Raw genomic sequence first — 15,359 nt, forward strand, 5'->3', positions numbered from 1 at the left:
TTCACCACCTACTGGTGTAATCTGCAGAAATTGTTACTGAAAGCATCAGTGAATAAATCTGGATGAATGGTGAACAGATTCAAAAGACTCGAGTCAGTGGGATGAATCAAAATCCATGTAAACTCCCTACAGGAAGAAAACTGCACTGGGGTTTTCTCTAGGGATGGGCGGATCCCAGATTTGTAGTACTTGAGACTGGATTCAAGTATTTTCATGGTCTTGGTCTTGTCATGGACTCATGAGCAATTTGACTTGGCCTTGACTCGAACTTGAACATGTGTGTACTCGGACATAACCCCAGAGTCCAGTCGAGTCCCTTTTCACAAAATATACAGTGAAAAGCTTCGACTTATCTGACAAACATTTTTTGACTGACAATATCAGAGATTTTGATCGTTGTCCCGCATTTCAATCTGCTGAGTAGAATCAGATCTAGGGATGCCCAGTTCACAAATAAAGTCAGTTCTTTTCAGCAATTTGTCCAAATTGGACAAGTTAGCAAAAAGTTCTGAATCGATTGGCTATTCAGTCCGATGCGTTCGTTAGATAAAGTGGACATTTACCTACAGTTCACAAAATCATTTTGTGAAATTTATTCTCAAAGAGAGGTAGCTTTGAGAAACTTCCATTACTCCCACCCAGGGCTGGACTGGGAAGATAAATCGTCTCAGGATTTTACATGGCAACTGGCCCAAAACTCGCTGTCCTTTTCTGCATATTGCGGCGCCGTTTTGTTGTCCGTTATGCATAACGTGGCGGCTCATTTTAGCTTATCACGGCCCATTCGGCACATTTCACGACCAACCCACCAGTAATCCCCTGATCGGCCCCAAAGTGCGTCGGCCCACCGGGAAAATGCCCGGTATGCCAGATTACTAGTTCAGCCCTGCGCCCACCCATGCAGATTTTCAGTTGTTTTTCTATTTAAATATGCTAAACAGTTGTCTTTGCCCATTGCTTTACATATCACTGTGCTTTTGACATCTCGTGCAGGAGCGCCACCATTTTTTAAAAGCTTTTTTGTCAAGTTAAAAAGACACCTGTGTTAGACTCTTTTACATGATAGCACACATACAACACCCAGATGTCTATTTAATGTGTGTTTACATGAAAAATAGTAGTGCAATTGAGGAAATTGTTAACAAATTGAATGTACACTTTCTGCGTAAACATTGTCATATTTAATACATTATTATTTGGTTTTTAGGCCCATTCTAGTTATTGTACAGTTATATTGTATTTTGTAAAGCAGAAATGTTAAATGTTAAAATTATAACTGAGGTTTATTTGATATATGCACCTATAACTTCTCAACCAGGGGGCCGGAACCGACTAGGGGGCCTCAGCACACTTCCAATGGGGCCTCAAGATGACTTACAATTAATTTAAAATAAGAAATATTAAAATAAATTAAATAATCCAACTTAATAAAAATGCTAAAAATACTTTAAGATGTATGCCCACAAATTATTAAAAAGACTCTTTCTAAAAAAACTATAATAACAAAAATTATCTATGATTAATTATTTTAATCAGACACATCTAGTTTCGGGCGAGGGGGCCTTCAAATATTGCCTTCAAATAAAAAAGGATGAGAACCTCTGCTTTAAACTATTTAATACATTAGTAAAAAACTCTTGTCTTAGAATAAGGCTTTAATAGTCTCTGTCTCGACTCGGACTTTGCCCTCCCTGGTCTCAGTCTTCACTGGGACATTGTATTGATAAAACAATATAGATTCTAATGTTTTTTGCTTTTTAATCTAGGGATATTATTTTTTGGTTACCATGAACATGAACAATAATCATGAGCTTCAAAGTGAAGTAAACTTGTGCAGGATAGGAACTGGTTCATCTTAACGTGCATAAATGCCAAAAGACACAAGCAGACAAGGAAGGAGCAGTTGAGAGAAAAACAGAGAAAACTGCTTCTGGAGTAGTCACAATAAAATAACAACATATCTAAAGGTGACATTTATTATAATGAGTTTGTGTGATGTTTATTACAAGTTTATTTAAATGAAAAGTTATTAGAACTTTGATCATGTTCTGTAAATGTTGTAATACATAAAAAATGAAACTAAAATTAACCATGGTTTTACTAGAGTAATATTGTAGTACTTACAATGGTTAATTTTGTGGTAACTATGGTTTATCTAAATACCGTGGTTAAACTATGGTTACTGTAGTATAACCATGGTTCATTTTTGTAAGGGTAAACAAAGCAGAAGGGTAATAATTTACTGTTTAGCCTCATAAATGTATAAAAAAATTAAATTGAATTATGACTAAAGTAATATTATAATTGACCCATTTTATCCCAAGAAATAGCAAATAATAATAATAATAATGATAATAATAATATAAGTATCGGTGTTGGTATCAATACTGACGATATTGGACTTTATATTATTGGTATTGGATCGAAATTAAAATAAGTGGTATCGCCCATCCCTAGTTTCCTCATGAACCGTAAGTGGTTTATTATCAAAGTCCCTTTCAAGGTAAGTCAGTCCACTCGGTAGCCATCTTTAGAACTCTCTTGGCCAGGCAGCTATTTTTCTAAAGATACAAGCAGCATAAAAGTACAACTCCAAAATGGTTGGTCAAGATTCAGATCAAAGAACATACAGTTCATGTTGGGCTGGGCGTTTTAAAAAAATGTTCTAATTAATTTGAATTTGCGTTTTGACACGATTTTTTGATTTGATTTTTTTAAATCATGAAATCGCACTATTGTTAGATACATTGTAAATCCGCCAAAGGCTGAAGAAGGAAGAGAAAAAGAATGAGTAGGGCTTGTCTTAATGCCGCTCCCATGTGATCAGCTCCACGTGTGGCATGCTCCTAAATTAATGTGACAGGCTAATAACATGGAGACTGATATAAAAGCCAATGGTAATATTCCCAGTAGGATTGTATACAGTGTGATTGTAGCTCAGCTTCATCCATCATCAGGTATACACTGGATTAAGACCATAACTGGCCTTTTCTTTTTACCCATATAAAAGCATTCATCCACCGCTGCTTTTGGCATGATGATTCAGATAGATCGCTAATTATTGCTTTATTCTGTGATGTATTTCAAGTGTGCTGCATCTAGTCTACATTTGACAAGCGATCATTTTGACAAACTTTGCGAGTTGAATGGTAATGCTAAATTATTTCATATTGTACATCTACATGACCCTTTTCAATCTGCAGGGGTTTATGAATATACACACAAATGGTTTTACATACAATAAGTACTATAGATAAACTTGATCATATTGATTTCTAGATAACGTTCTAGATAGACTTGGTTTAGATCAAATTAATACCTACACTAAGAAATATATAGCAGTTTTCTTATTCTATTATTTCTGAACATCTGGGGATATTAGATTTGAATTTATTTTACATTTACATTCTGTTGAAAACTTCCCCATGTGGTGCATTTGAACCTTTTTCTTGCACACCTTTATTTCCTAATGAATCGAATCATGAATTGTCCATACATTTTATAAACATTTAGATTTTAATTATTTGCCATATCGCCCAGCCCAAGTTCATGTATATAAAAGGTGATTGGCTCTTTTAGCTGTAAGGCGGGACTTCTTGTTCTACATCCACCATATTGAGTGTTCCAATTTCTCCTATTAATTTTAATACAAGTGGTCCTTCTTGGACTGAACAGTCTTTGGTCATTATGGAACTGCTGTAGATTTTTATTGAATTTGGGAATGAAATGGCAAGGCTATTAGGCTATGCAAAATAAGTTATTACATGTATTATTTTTAATATTTACTGGAATGTTAGAACATTAATGAAATATCAGAAGGTACTTCAAGTAAATAATCTTAGTAGTTCAGCTAACAAAAAAAAAAAAAATAGATTTGGGACCATGATGCTGCTGAGTATGTAAAACAAATACAACTATTTATTCTCTGTGTCCTAAAGAATAGCCCATGAGAGAATGATTCGCGAAGCAATTCTGACCGTTTTGCGAACCGGTCCAAGGGTGTGTCCCAAACCGTGCATTACATTCAACTCGAAAAGTCAGACTTTCCAACTTCCTACTCGGAAAAGTGCAATGGAATGCCACTTGAAGTTGGACTTCCTACTTGGAAACTCGTGCAGAAATCTTTAACTCCGATTTCACCAATATGTAGGTGCATGACGTCACACAAAAATGTTGGCACCCGGTGAGATGTACACAGTTAGTGATTAACATTCACTTTTATTAAATAATATCAATCAATGAGTTAAAGTTCCTTCATTACACAACATTAAAGCTTGTTTAACAAATGTTTGCAGAAACAGGTGCACAAAACATGATAAATTGTACACTCTTTTGATTATCGTAAACCTGTAGCAAAAATGCTAGCATTGCAGCTTTGTTTATCATTTGGGTTGCTATGAGAAGTCTCTTATCTAATCTAATCAACAGAAGCATTGCAGTTTTGTTTCCTAACACATCATCTTCCGAGCATCTGCAAATGCCGGTCGGAGGTCGGAGATATCAAGTAGGAAGTAGTAAAAAAAAAAACTAAAAATTAAAAGTAATATTTCAGGTTTAATACAATTTAATATATTTGGAATAATATTGATTACCACACAAATGTATTTTGACCTGGCCCTCATTAACCCAATTTGGGTTACAGTGAGGCACTTACAATGGAAGTAAATGGGACCAATCCTTAAACATTAAAATACGCACTTTTTCACAAGTCTAGCCAAAAGACATGTGTGTTAACATGATTCTAGTGTGATAAAATCACTTACTAACCTTTTCTGTGTTAAGTTATAGCCAGTTTTACAACTTTGTTGCCATGACGATGTAATGTCAACAAACCCTAAATGAACATTAAAAAAAAAAAACATTAAAACATTAAAAACAACGATTTTAAGAATGTTAAAGCTCATAAAATACAGAAGTTTTAACAGAAGAATTAATGTTGGTGCTTTTATAAAATTATAAGCGTTACATTTCTGCCTTTAAACCCTTCCGGAAATTGGCCCCATTCACTTCCATTGTAAATTCCTCCGATTGTTGCTTTTTTTAAAGAAAAGGAGGGACAAGTCCAAATTACACTTTTAAAATGTATACACCATATGGCTAAGTGTACTGTATAGTGTATACTTTGAGTGCACAGTGGATAGTGCGTCATCAGGCGCACAGCTCAACTCGTTGAAAAGAACCGACTCAACAGTTTGATTCATTTGGGAATCGATTGTTCTGATTCTAAATAGCATACAGTGTAAATTAAGGGGACACACATCATGAATGTCTGCTAAAATATTGTGAGGGAAAATGTTTCAGTTAGTATCCTAATTCTTGAAAAATTGTTATTTATTTAATTTATATTTTTGTATTTGTTTAATTTTGTCCGTTGAATACTGTTTTTTTAGAGCGCCATGGTTGAATCCATAAAAATAAAGATAGGGGGCTGCCAAACGATAGAGTAGTTAGGACCCTGCGGCTAAAAGGACGAATGGGAGGAGTCACGGATGATTGACAGAATATTCTGGAGGCACGGCAGGCGAATAATCTGGCAAATTGACCACAGTCACACCGTCAGACTACCGAAAGCAAAATTGAACGAAATTCACCACCAAACCTGGAATTTTATCGCGTTTTGATGCCTAAATATTGGTCAGAAAATACCATCAATGGACTTCCATCACTAATGTTCGTGTTTGAGGGCTGATAATGATGAAGATGAAGCTGCGAGCGGCGGGAGGCGAAAATCACCGATGCGATTTGAATTCTGTTAACGGAACCGATCGGCCGGGACATCGAGAGAGCAGTACCGGAGCGGCTCCGCTCGACAAGGAGGCGGTGTTCGAGTGGTTCGGCTTACAGCTGAGCCCGGCCGGACGCGTAGAGCTGCTCTGCGGGCTGCTGCATATGTGTCAGCCGTTGGAGCTACGTTTCCTCGGCGCCTGTCTGGAGGATCTGGCCCGGAGAGATTTCTCCGTCCTGCGAGACTTCGAGACCCGGGCCAACAGCCCCGCTGATCTGGTGGGGCTAGTGGATGTGAGCGACCCGGTGGTGCTGTCCAAACTGCTCGTTTATTTGTCTCTTCTCGGATCCAAAAGTAGGGATTGCGCCGGAATACTATTCATGACGTTGAGCCGAATGGAGGCGGGTCTGTGCGGGGCTCTACCGGAGCCGGAGACGGTCGAACAGCTGCGGTTGCTCTTCACGATGGGCTCGTTACACCCGGCGTTCAGCTTCCATCAACGCGAGGAGCTGCGAGCGCAGCTGGAAAGACTCCAAGGATGGGTGTGTGTTATTAAATATGGAGTAATATTCCGTGATTAATACAAGATAAAGCCAGTCAACAGCATTTGTGGCATAAATATGATTACCACAAAATGTAATGTCGACTCCATCCTCCTTCTAAAAAAAATAAAAATGTATAAATTAAGCAAAAAGTGTTACAGTGAGGCACTTGCAACGGAAGTGAATGGGGCAAAAGTTTTGCTTTTTTAAAAAATGTTTATAAAGAAAAGGAGGGACGAGTCGAAATTACTATTATTGTGTGTGTGATAATAAACAATATACCACAAATGCTTTTGATTGAGCTTAAATAAATAGTTCACCCAAAACTGAAAAGTTCTCATCATTTACTCACCCTCATGCCATCCCAGATGTGTATGACTTTCTTTCTTCTGCTGAACACAAACGAAGAATTTAAGAAGACTGTTTCAGCTCTGTTGGTCCATACAATGCAAGTCAACAGGGCCCAAAATTTTGAAGCCCAAAAAAGCACATAAAGACAGCATGAAAGTAATCCATACGACTCCAGTGGTTAAATCCATGTCTTCAGAAACGATATGATAGGTGTGGTATACACACACACACACACATCACACACACATACATATATATATATATATATTATAAATGTCCACTTTAAAACAGCACTCTTAAGCGCTCTTGTCTAAGACTGAGTTTTTTGTTGATTTGCATTCATTGTGCATTTTGCCACAAAGTGCCAGTGAGGAGAATTTATAGTAAATAATGAATCTGTTATATTGAATCTTAATCTTGAATAGTGATCTGTTTCTCACCCACACCTATCATATCACTTCTGAAGACATGGATTTAACCACTGGAGTCGTGCTGATTACTTTTATGATAATATGTTTTATGTGCTTTTTGAGCTTCAAAGTTTTGGACCCTGTTGACTTGCATTGTATGGACCTACAGAGCTGAGATATTCTAAAAATCTTTGTGTTCTGAAGAAAGAAAATCATACACATCTGGGATGGCGTAAATTATGAGAGAATTTCCATTGTTGGGTGAACTATTCCTTTAACTTTTATTGAACCTAAAAATATTCTTCTATGCAGTGATTTATGTATAGACTCAAGTCCAAAAAATACTACAGTATTACCATGTTTATTTGGTTATTGTACCATGGTAATATTATGCAAACATTGTGAAATTGTAATATGATGATATTTTAGTTCCATAGAATTTATATGGAATCACCATACGATATCAGAACTGTACCATGATACTGTCACAGTATTTATTTCTGGAAGAGTAATCATCTTAACCCACAAGACACATGACCAGTTACATTTACCCAACATATAGTAGAGATTCATGTTTTATAGGTGTCAGAGGGAAATTGTTTAATCCTCAAGTCAAAATGGAATGTTGACTGATTACTTTTGGAATTTCTATCATTATTTGGAAGCAATCCAAATTGGATCAAATAAGAATTCTCTAAGAATCATTTAAGATCCTGCTGGATAAACTTATATTCCTAGTTTTTTTTAATACTTTTTGATTCTTAGATAGTTTTGGGTATTGTGTAATCGTTATCAGTACTCTAGTTGGATTGAATTGGAATAATGTCTTCCTGTATAATGTTAAAGAAAATCACAGCGAGATCTAGAATTCCAATAGGAACAGCCTACAAAGGATTGTCACACACATGCAGGACAATGGCTGGAACTGACAGGTACAATTTGAGCAAATACTGTTAAAATGAAAGTGTAATCAATTATATTCCCCAACCAGACATTTACTAATGGCTCTTAAAATTTCCACTATAAAGGAAAGTTCAGTTCACAGTTCATCTGTGTATGCCAGCTTATAGTTTAAGTCACTTACAGTATTGTTCAAAAATGTTAGGCTCTTGTGAAAGATGTTGCATAGTGAGGATGTCTTTAAAAATAATGTCATAAATAGTTTTCATTTATCATTTAATGTCATACAAAGTCCAGTAAACATAAAAAAAAAATCAATATTTGGTGTGACCACCTTTGCTTTTAAAACAGCACCAATTCTCCTAGGTACACCTGGACACAGTTTTTCTTGGTTGTTGGCAGATAGGATGTTCCAAGCTTCTTGGAGAATTCACCACAGTTCTTCTATCTATTTAGGCTGTCTCTTTATGTAATCTCAGACAGATACGTTGTTTAGTGGGGGGGCCATGACATCTGTTGCAGGGCTCCCTGTTCTTCTATTCTAATCTTTTCTATTCGCAAAAGTAATGTTTGGAAGTCTAAAATCTCCTAAAAGCTGAAAATATAAATAACCATCTTAAGATAAATGCTTTTGTGAAACATCTTATGTGCCTAAGACTTTTGCACAGTACTGTATGTCCAATGCTATCCTCCCTGATCTCTTTTGATCTCCAGGTGAATGATTGTATTGTGGGCTTTGTATTTTGTAATGAGGCCATGTGGGATATTGGGCGCATGATGAGATGTCCACACTCATTAGACTGAATCAGGTCTCCTAAATGGCACTCTGTTTCTGTTTATGAAGGCCTGTTGTTTGTCAAGCTGAGAGTGATATTAAGCAAGAGGAAGAGAGCATTAACTCATTCAAATCGCTTTGATTTGGGTTGATTAAAAGTGTCACGCAGAACAAGCCCTCTGATGTAATATTTCTAGCACTTCACTGATTTACTAATAGAATGTTTTGGATTTGTAAGGATTAGATGAACATGTACAGTATTCATACATTTATATGATGTCCTAACAGGTGCAACACAACAAAGCGACAAGAAATATGGCAACTGAAATTTATTAATTTTAAACGAGAGCTGACGTATTGAGGTGACACGATTGACCTTTGCTTCCTGTCTATTCAAAAGCAATTTATTCTCATTGTAATCCACGATCCTGTCTACACTGAATGTGACCATCGCAATGCGTCATGCCGACAGCATACGCTACAGCTTTCAGCTGATTGTACGAGCACGTCATCGGTTTTTAGAAAGTTTTGTTATACGCATCCATTGTAGAGAGCCTCATGCTGTTGTGGCATGATATGACATCGGTCGCGTACATTTTTACACTGATTATTTTTAATAAGCTGTGCGTTAAACTGTTTTCCTTTATCGGTAGGGCTGGGTATTGATACAGATTTTCCGATTAAATTCCGATTAAGCTTTCGATTTCAATCCGATATTGATTCATATGGGTACATTTGTTACATTGTCCATTTTCCTTACATATCAAATAAATCCTCTCTCAGCTAATGCACTTAATTATAAAGGAACCTTCTAGGCAACTCTTCTAGTTACAATCACTAAAGTTACATTTTACAAATTATATTTGATCATTAGTCTTCATCAAATTGGTCAAATTTTAGCTCTTGAAAAAATTCACATTCAGTCCATTCCATCAATTAATGTCTTGAAACTGCATATATTATGTTGCATAATATATTTTTGTTACACTTTTACTGTGCAACATTTGTACTATTTACAAGTATTTTACATTGATATGTAGAACACATGCTTAATTGGTTCTGTCTCTTTAAGACCAGTGACATCAGCCAGTAAGCTCGTATAACAAGAGAAGACGCATATGGTTTCTTTAGTACATCATGTGTGATTAGAATTAAATGTTTTTATTTATTCCTCAGCTGACTGTAAAAAACATAAAGGGTATTAAAAGAGACATGACATAAGGATCCATGGATCTTGTCTTTGGATACACAAAACGCGTAAATACAAACTTGTACTCTCAACACACAGTGAATGGGCCTCTGTGATAATAACATCTTATACACTTTACTGCTCAATCATGGTTGAGTTAAATCTGAACATTTACCAGCCAGTGGCTAATCATAGACATTTTTAGTCATGCAGGATGAGATTTAGTTGCACATGTGTTGCCACATGAGGTTGCCACAGAGTGAAAGATACAGTATATCTTGAGATTTAAAATTCGATATCGAGATTGCATCACGATCTTCGTTTGAACATCGGAAATTCTATGTTTTTTAACCAGCCTTTTTAATAAGGTCAGAAATTGTTTAAGCATTACCCTTGGTGTTGACCGGTTTGTATTTTTGCCACTCTTCCAGTTTCATGCTGTGTATAAATGCATTTACCAGTGTTTTAACCTGCTTATCCACTGTGCGAAAATGTTGTAGAGAATAATCAAATTATTTCATGTCTCATTAAATGTGCTTTTCTTGACCTTTTGGATTTTTTGAATGAGCTGATTTTTGGTAGTTATCAGCGTTTTTGTTTGAATGTAAACATGATCATAGTATTTGCATCACCTACCACCAATAGCTGCACACAGTGAATCTCACGTGATCTACATCCACACAGTTGCTTACTGAAGTTGAGTACTAAATCACTGTTAAGGCTAGGATTACCTAGTTTTTCCACATGCCGTTCCGTCTCGCTAATTATCTAGCGCTCAGAACTTTCAAAGTATACTCTTAGCACCGCAAACCCATACGAACGCTTTAGACACATACACACCACAACTGCTTTGTGATACTAGCAAACACCAGTCGCATGTGCAGTTGTAACAGAACGAGGAATAACAAAGTATCAACAGTTTTCCTGACCAACCACTGGGTGGTGCCATGTTGATTCTGATTGCCGCTGGACTGTTTTGTGGTTTCAACTCCATAACAAGCAATGTAAAAGCTACTGAAACGAGCAATCCATACCAAAAACAACCACCATTTTAAGGAGTAAATATAATTTTTTTTGGTTCAACTTGTGGAGTTTTAGGTTGTAAAAAAAGTTGTTAATGATATCATTGCAATTAAACTTAGGCCATTGCTTCATGTCATCTACTCACTCCTGAGACACTGTCAAAAGACATTCATCATGACTCTGTAAAGCTATTTTACATGCTAAACATAAATTTAAAACACTGGAGACTGGAAAATGAAAACAGGCTTCCGTCGTGAATCTGTTACGTGAGCCAATAAGTTTTGATTATCCCTGCCATAATATAATCACACTGGTCAAAAAGTGATCCACATCACTGTATATTAAACATTAAATATGTTTAGATTTAGCTGTGATTTTGTCTGCCATTTCACACAGCATTTTTGCAGTCAGTGTTTACAGAAATATCACTTAATACATGAAAACATTCTCATCATGCCAGGTTGGAAGAAGATGTTATGTGAATAAATGTATGTCAAATGTCTCAAAATTGTCCTTATCTGATAAATGTTCGAAATTGATGGTTTTATTAACCTGTTTAGTTACTTTATTTTCTTTGGCTGTTCCAGAGCCAGTTTTCCAGAGCGGGGTTTCTGTGTCCTCACCAGGAAAATGACGTAGACTGGACTCTATGCAGCAATCCTAATTCGCACCTCAGCAGCACATCACGTAGGGAAGGTATGTCATTGCTACATATTGAAACCCTTTGAGCCAAATCCACCATTGCAGCATTGTAATGATGAAGTCTTTTGATGTTGTAGTGGTTCATATTGAGAAGATCATTCTGAAGGATGTATCTGTGGGAGGAGATGGCAGGCAATATAGTTTTGAGGTAAGTTCAAAAACCCTTTGGAGACAGTTTCAACACATATATTTAATCTAACAGAAGCTGAGAAGATTTTCTAGTTGTGGAACATGATTTGGATGATGCGTGACACGTTAGTAAGGGATAAGGCTGTCAAAATAAAATTCAAATATAAGTTTAATTTAAGATAAAAATTCACATTCGAATGCTAAAATGAGCAGTAACATTTTGGATGTGTGCCAAGTAGGGTTGTCACGATAACAAAATTTCAGTAGTCGGTACCGATACCAGTGAAATTTCACGGTTCTCGATAAGGATGCTCTGATCGATCAGCCACCGATCGGTATCGGACAATATTCACATTCTATGACTTGATTGTTAATTTGGCTGATCGCATAAACAGATCATCACTCATTTCGCAAAATACACGCGGCTCCTTTCAGACTTCAACAGCACTGTCATGGCATCACAGGGGGTGGGGAATACTGGCATAGTGGTGTAAGACAACAAACTTGATTCAGCAGTTAAGAATGATGCAGTAGGAGATATATGGCGAATATTAAATGTTTTTGTACTGTACGGTTAATGTGGCGTTTCACACGCGACAAGGCAAAGGGAAAACAGCGCGAGCTGTGAAGCGGTCCTCATCATTCATGGCATATTACATTTTACTGTACAGCTATAGTATACGTATAATATATTGTATATAATGTATAATATATTTCTATCACAATTTATTTTCTTTTTTTCCTCCCAATTTGGCATGCCCAATTCCCAATGTGCTTTTAAGTCCTCGTGGTCGCGTAGTGATTCGCCTTGATCAGGGTGGCGGAGGACGAATCCCAGCTGCTTTTGCATCTGAGACTGTCAACCCACACATCTTATTATGTGGCTTGTTGAGCACGTCGCCGTGGAGGCTTCACGGCATCCATGCTCAACTCACCACGTGCCCCACCAAGAACGAGCCACATTATAGCAACCACGAGGAGGTAACCACATGTGACTCTACCCTCCCTAGCAACTAACATGCACATGCATGTTAGCTCTGTGTGTTTTTACGCATTATGTTTATGGCATACTTGAATGCAGTTACTTTGTTTGCACTTTGCACTTTGAAACCTAAACGGGTCACAGAAATAAATGTGACCCGTTTAGGTTTACATTTACTCTCAAACGTCTCAAAACGTAGTGAGCTAGCTAGACACATAACAGGCACATTACGATGCCAAAAATCGCTCCCTAGCAACCCTCTACCCTTGCTTAGCAGACCTGGCTGGAGTCACTCCGCACACCCTGGGATTCTAACTAGCGAACTCCAGGGGTGGTAGCCAGCGTCATTACCACTGAGCTACCCAGTCCCCTTTATCACAGTTTCTTTAATTTCAGGCATCTAGCCTTATTTTGAATCAAGCTTTTATTTGGATGTGTATTTTTGACATAAGTTTTACACCTCCATATAAGCCGTTCGCCAATGCCTCAGTATGATTATTTAAGTGCAAATTCTGTGATTTGGTAATACAAATATATGTGTATATGTGTGCAGCATGCTTCACTGTTATTATTATTATTATTATTATTATTACTACTTACAGTACATATGCAAAACAGTTCCTTTCATTACTTGTAAAACTTTAGTGAACAGTACTTTTTGTTCTACAAAGAGTAAAATGATCCATCAGGGATTGGGTGGGACAAAAATATCAGCCCAGCAGAGGGCAATAGTGACACCAGAATAGAAATATGAATAATTCTTAAAAATTATCTTAGATGCATATGCTTGTACAATGTCACTGATTACATACATTTAAGTATTTTTAATTAATATTGTGGGTTTTAAAATAGTATTGTTGCTGATTTACATTTTTCTAAACTATTCTTTTAAATAATGTGTAAGCTGTGTAAACTGCACACTTTTTACTTCTGAGACATCAGTGTAACATCAATGAAAGCTGCACAATTGATTACATTGAAACTTAAAGCACGGTATGATGAAGCACTAGTTGAATTAAAGTGATGGCGCTCTCTTTCTCCTTGCGATCAGTTTGATTGACGCGGATGCGTGTGCTAGCTTGCTCAGTGAAGTTTAATGGAGACTCGCAGGTGGTAAAAACTCAAATTTTGTGAAACACATTGTAATACGTGCCTGATTTTGAATTCATAACATGCATACATTATAAAACAGTAAATAGCTGTCAAATGTAAGTCATGTTCTGGAGAGAAACAACTCTTAAGCGCAATCACTCTGTCAACACACCTGATGCAGCAACCGATCCACGTTAAACTGAATGCTTATTATGATCTTTTTGAACAGTTTATAAAGTGCTCTCGTGCGCTGCACATTTTGGGTTGTGTAAAATTCACATGAGTACAATCCCACAATATTTATATCATGATCAATGGAAACATGTAAATGCTTCACGCTGCAACCTCTGGCACGCGGAATCAGCGTTTCCATGGGAACCCTGACTGTTTCCATGGGAACGCTGATCATGACAACTTTCAGCTGCAAGCGACACCTGCCCCTTGTTTGTTTCCTGCTTATTTAAATCCCCTCGTGTCATGTCCGACACTGGATCGTTCAATGTTGTTGAATGTTTATTGTAGTTGAATTTGACTGAACGTTGTAGAGATTGTTGTTTGGTGTACAGTAACTAAACACACTCTGCCTAGTTGGTCCTTTCTTGTGTATCTGTTGGCTGCCCACTTGTCGGGTGTGTGGTTGCCTTCCAATTTGCTGTGTGTCAGCTGGTCATCCACAGAGGACACCTCGTCTCTGCAAATCGTAAACACGCCTTGACCAAAACAAACCGAGAATGATGATGCCACTGGCTTCGTTAGACAATATCTCAAGGTGACAGGACCGTGACATCACCGGAGAGCGCCACGCGGTAACTGGCGCACGGTGGTCACTAGCAACTGGATCCATGTGCTTACACAAAGAAGGTACACAAAATATGACACAGGACGATAATGCCATGGTCCCGTCAGACAGAAACCCAACCTGACAAGGTGACACTTACAGTGAATGGGGCAATCCATAAACGATAAAATGCTCACAAATGTAAAGCCACAAAATGTAGACAATATGCGTGTTAACATGATTTGTGCGATTAAAATCCCTTACTAACCTTTTCTGTGTAAAGATATCCAATTTTACATCTTCATTGCCGTGACAATGTAACACTGTAAACACTAAAAAGACTGTAAAAACTTTGACAGCTAAACTTCACATTTCTGCTTTTAAAACCTCAAAAAATTGGCCACGTTTCTTCACTGGAATGTGATAACTTGCTCCGCCTCTGAAAATATTTACTTTTTAGCTGACATCACGAAGCCCTCTTGTTTTTCAACCCCTTCCCTCCACCATCTGTAATTTAGAGACCACATTTATTGGGCCAATCAATATCTGTTTAAATTTTTTTGTAGTGTATCATGTGCAATCTGAATCAATTTAAAGTTCGTCAACATCTCTTAGTAGAAGCTGTTACTTTAGATTTGCCTGCTGAATTATTCATGGAGTTCAGAAGACTTAAAATGATCTCAGCCCCTGTGGCCCCAGACTAGTTGAGAAGGTAAGGCTATGCTGTGTACATGAGATTTCTTTCTCCCTGGGACAAGTAA

The 15,359-nt window shown here is 37.2% G+C and overlaps 1 protein-coding gene across 1 annotated transcript in view; it reads left to right on the plus strand.

The window, feature by feature from the left end:
- The first annotated feature begins 5,538 nt into the window (after positions 1–5,538).
- LOC127648681 (zinc finger CCHC domain-containing protein 2-like) overlaps positions 5,539–15,359 on the plus strand; it is a 29,310-nt gene continuing 19,489 nt past the window's right edge. The window contains exons 1-3 of the mRNA XM_052133399.1: positions 5,539–6,267; positions 11,503–11,611; positions 11,695–11,765. Of these exons, the coding sequence (XP_051989359.1) occupies positions 5,692–6,267; positions 11,503–11,611; positions 11,695–11,765 (756 nt within the window). The 5' untranslated portion in view covers positions 5,539–5,691. The remainder of the gene's footprint in view (positions 6,268–11,502; positions 11,612–11,694; positions 11,766–15,359) is intronic.

The sequence above is a fragment of the Xyrauchen texanus genome, chromosome 9 (assembly GCF_025860055.1).
Source record: "Xyrauchen texanus isolate HMW12.3.18 chromosome 9, RBS_HiC_50CHRs, whole genome shotgun sequence".
Lineage (NCBI taxonomy): Eukaryota > Metazoa > Chordata > Actinopteri > Cypriniformes > Catostomidae > Xyrauchen > Xyrauchen texanus.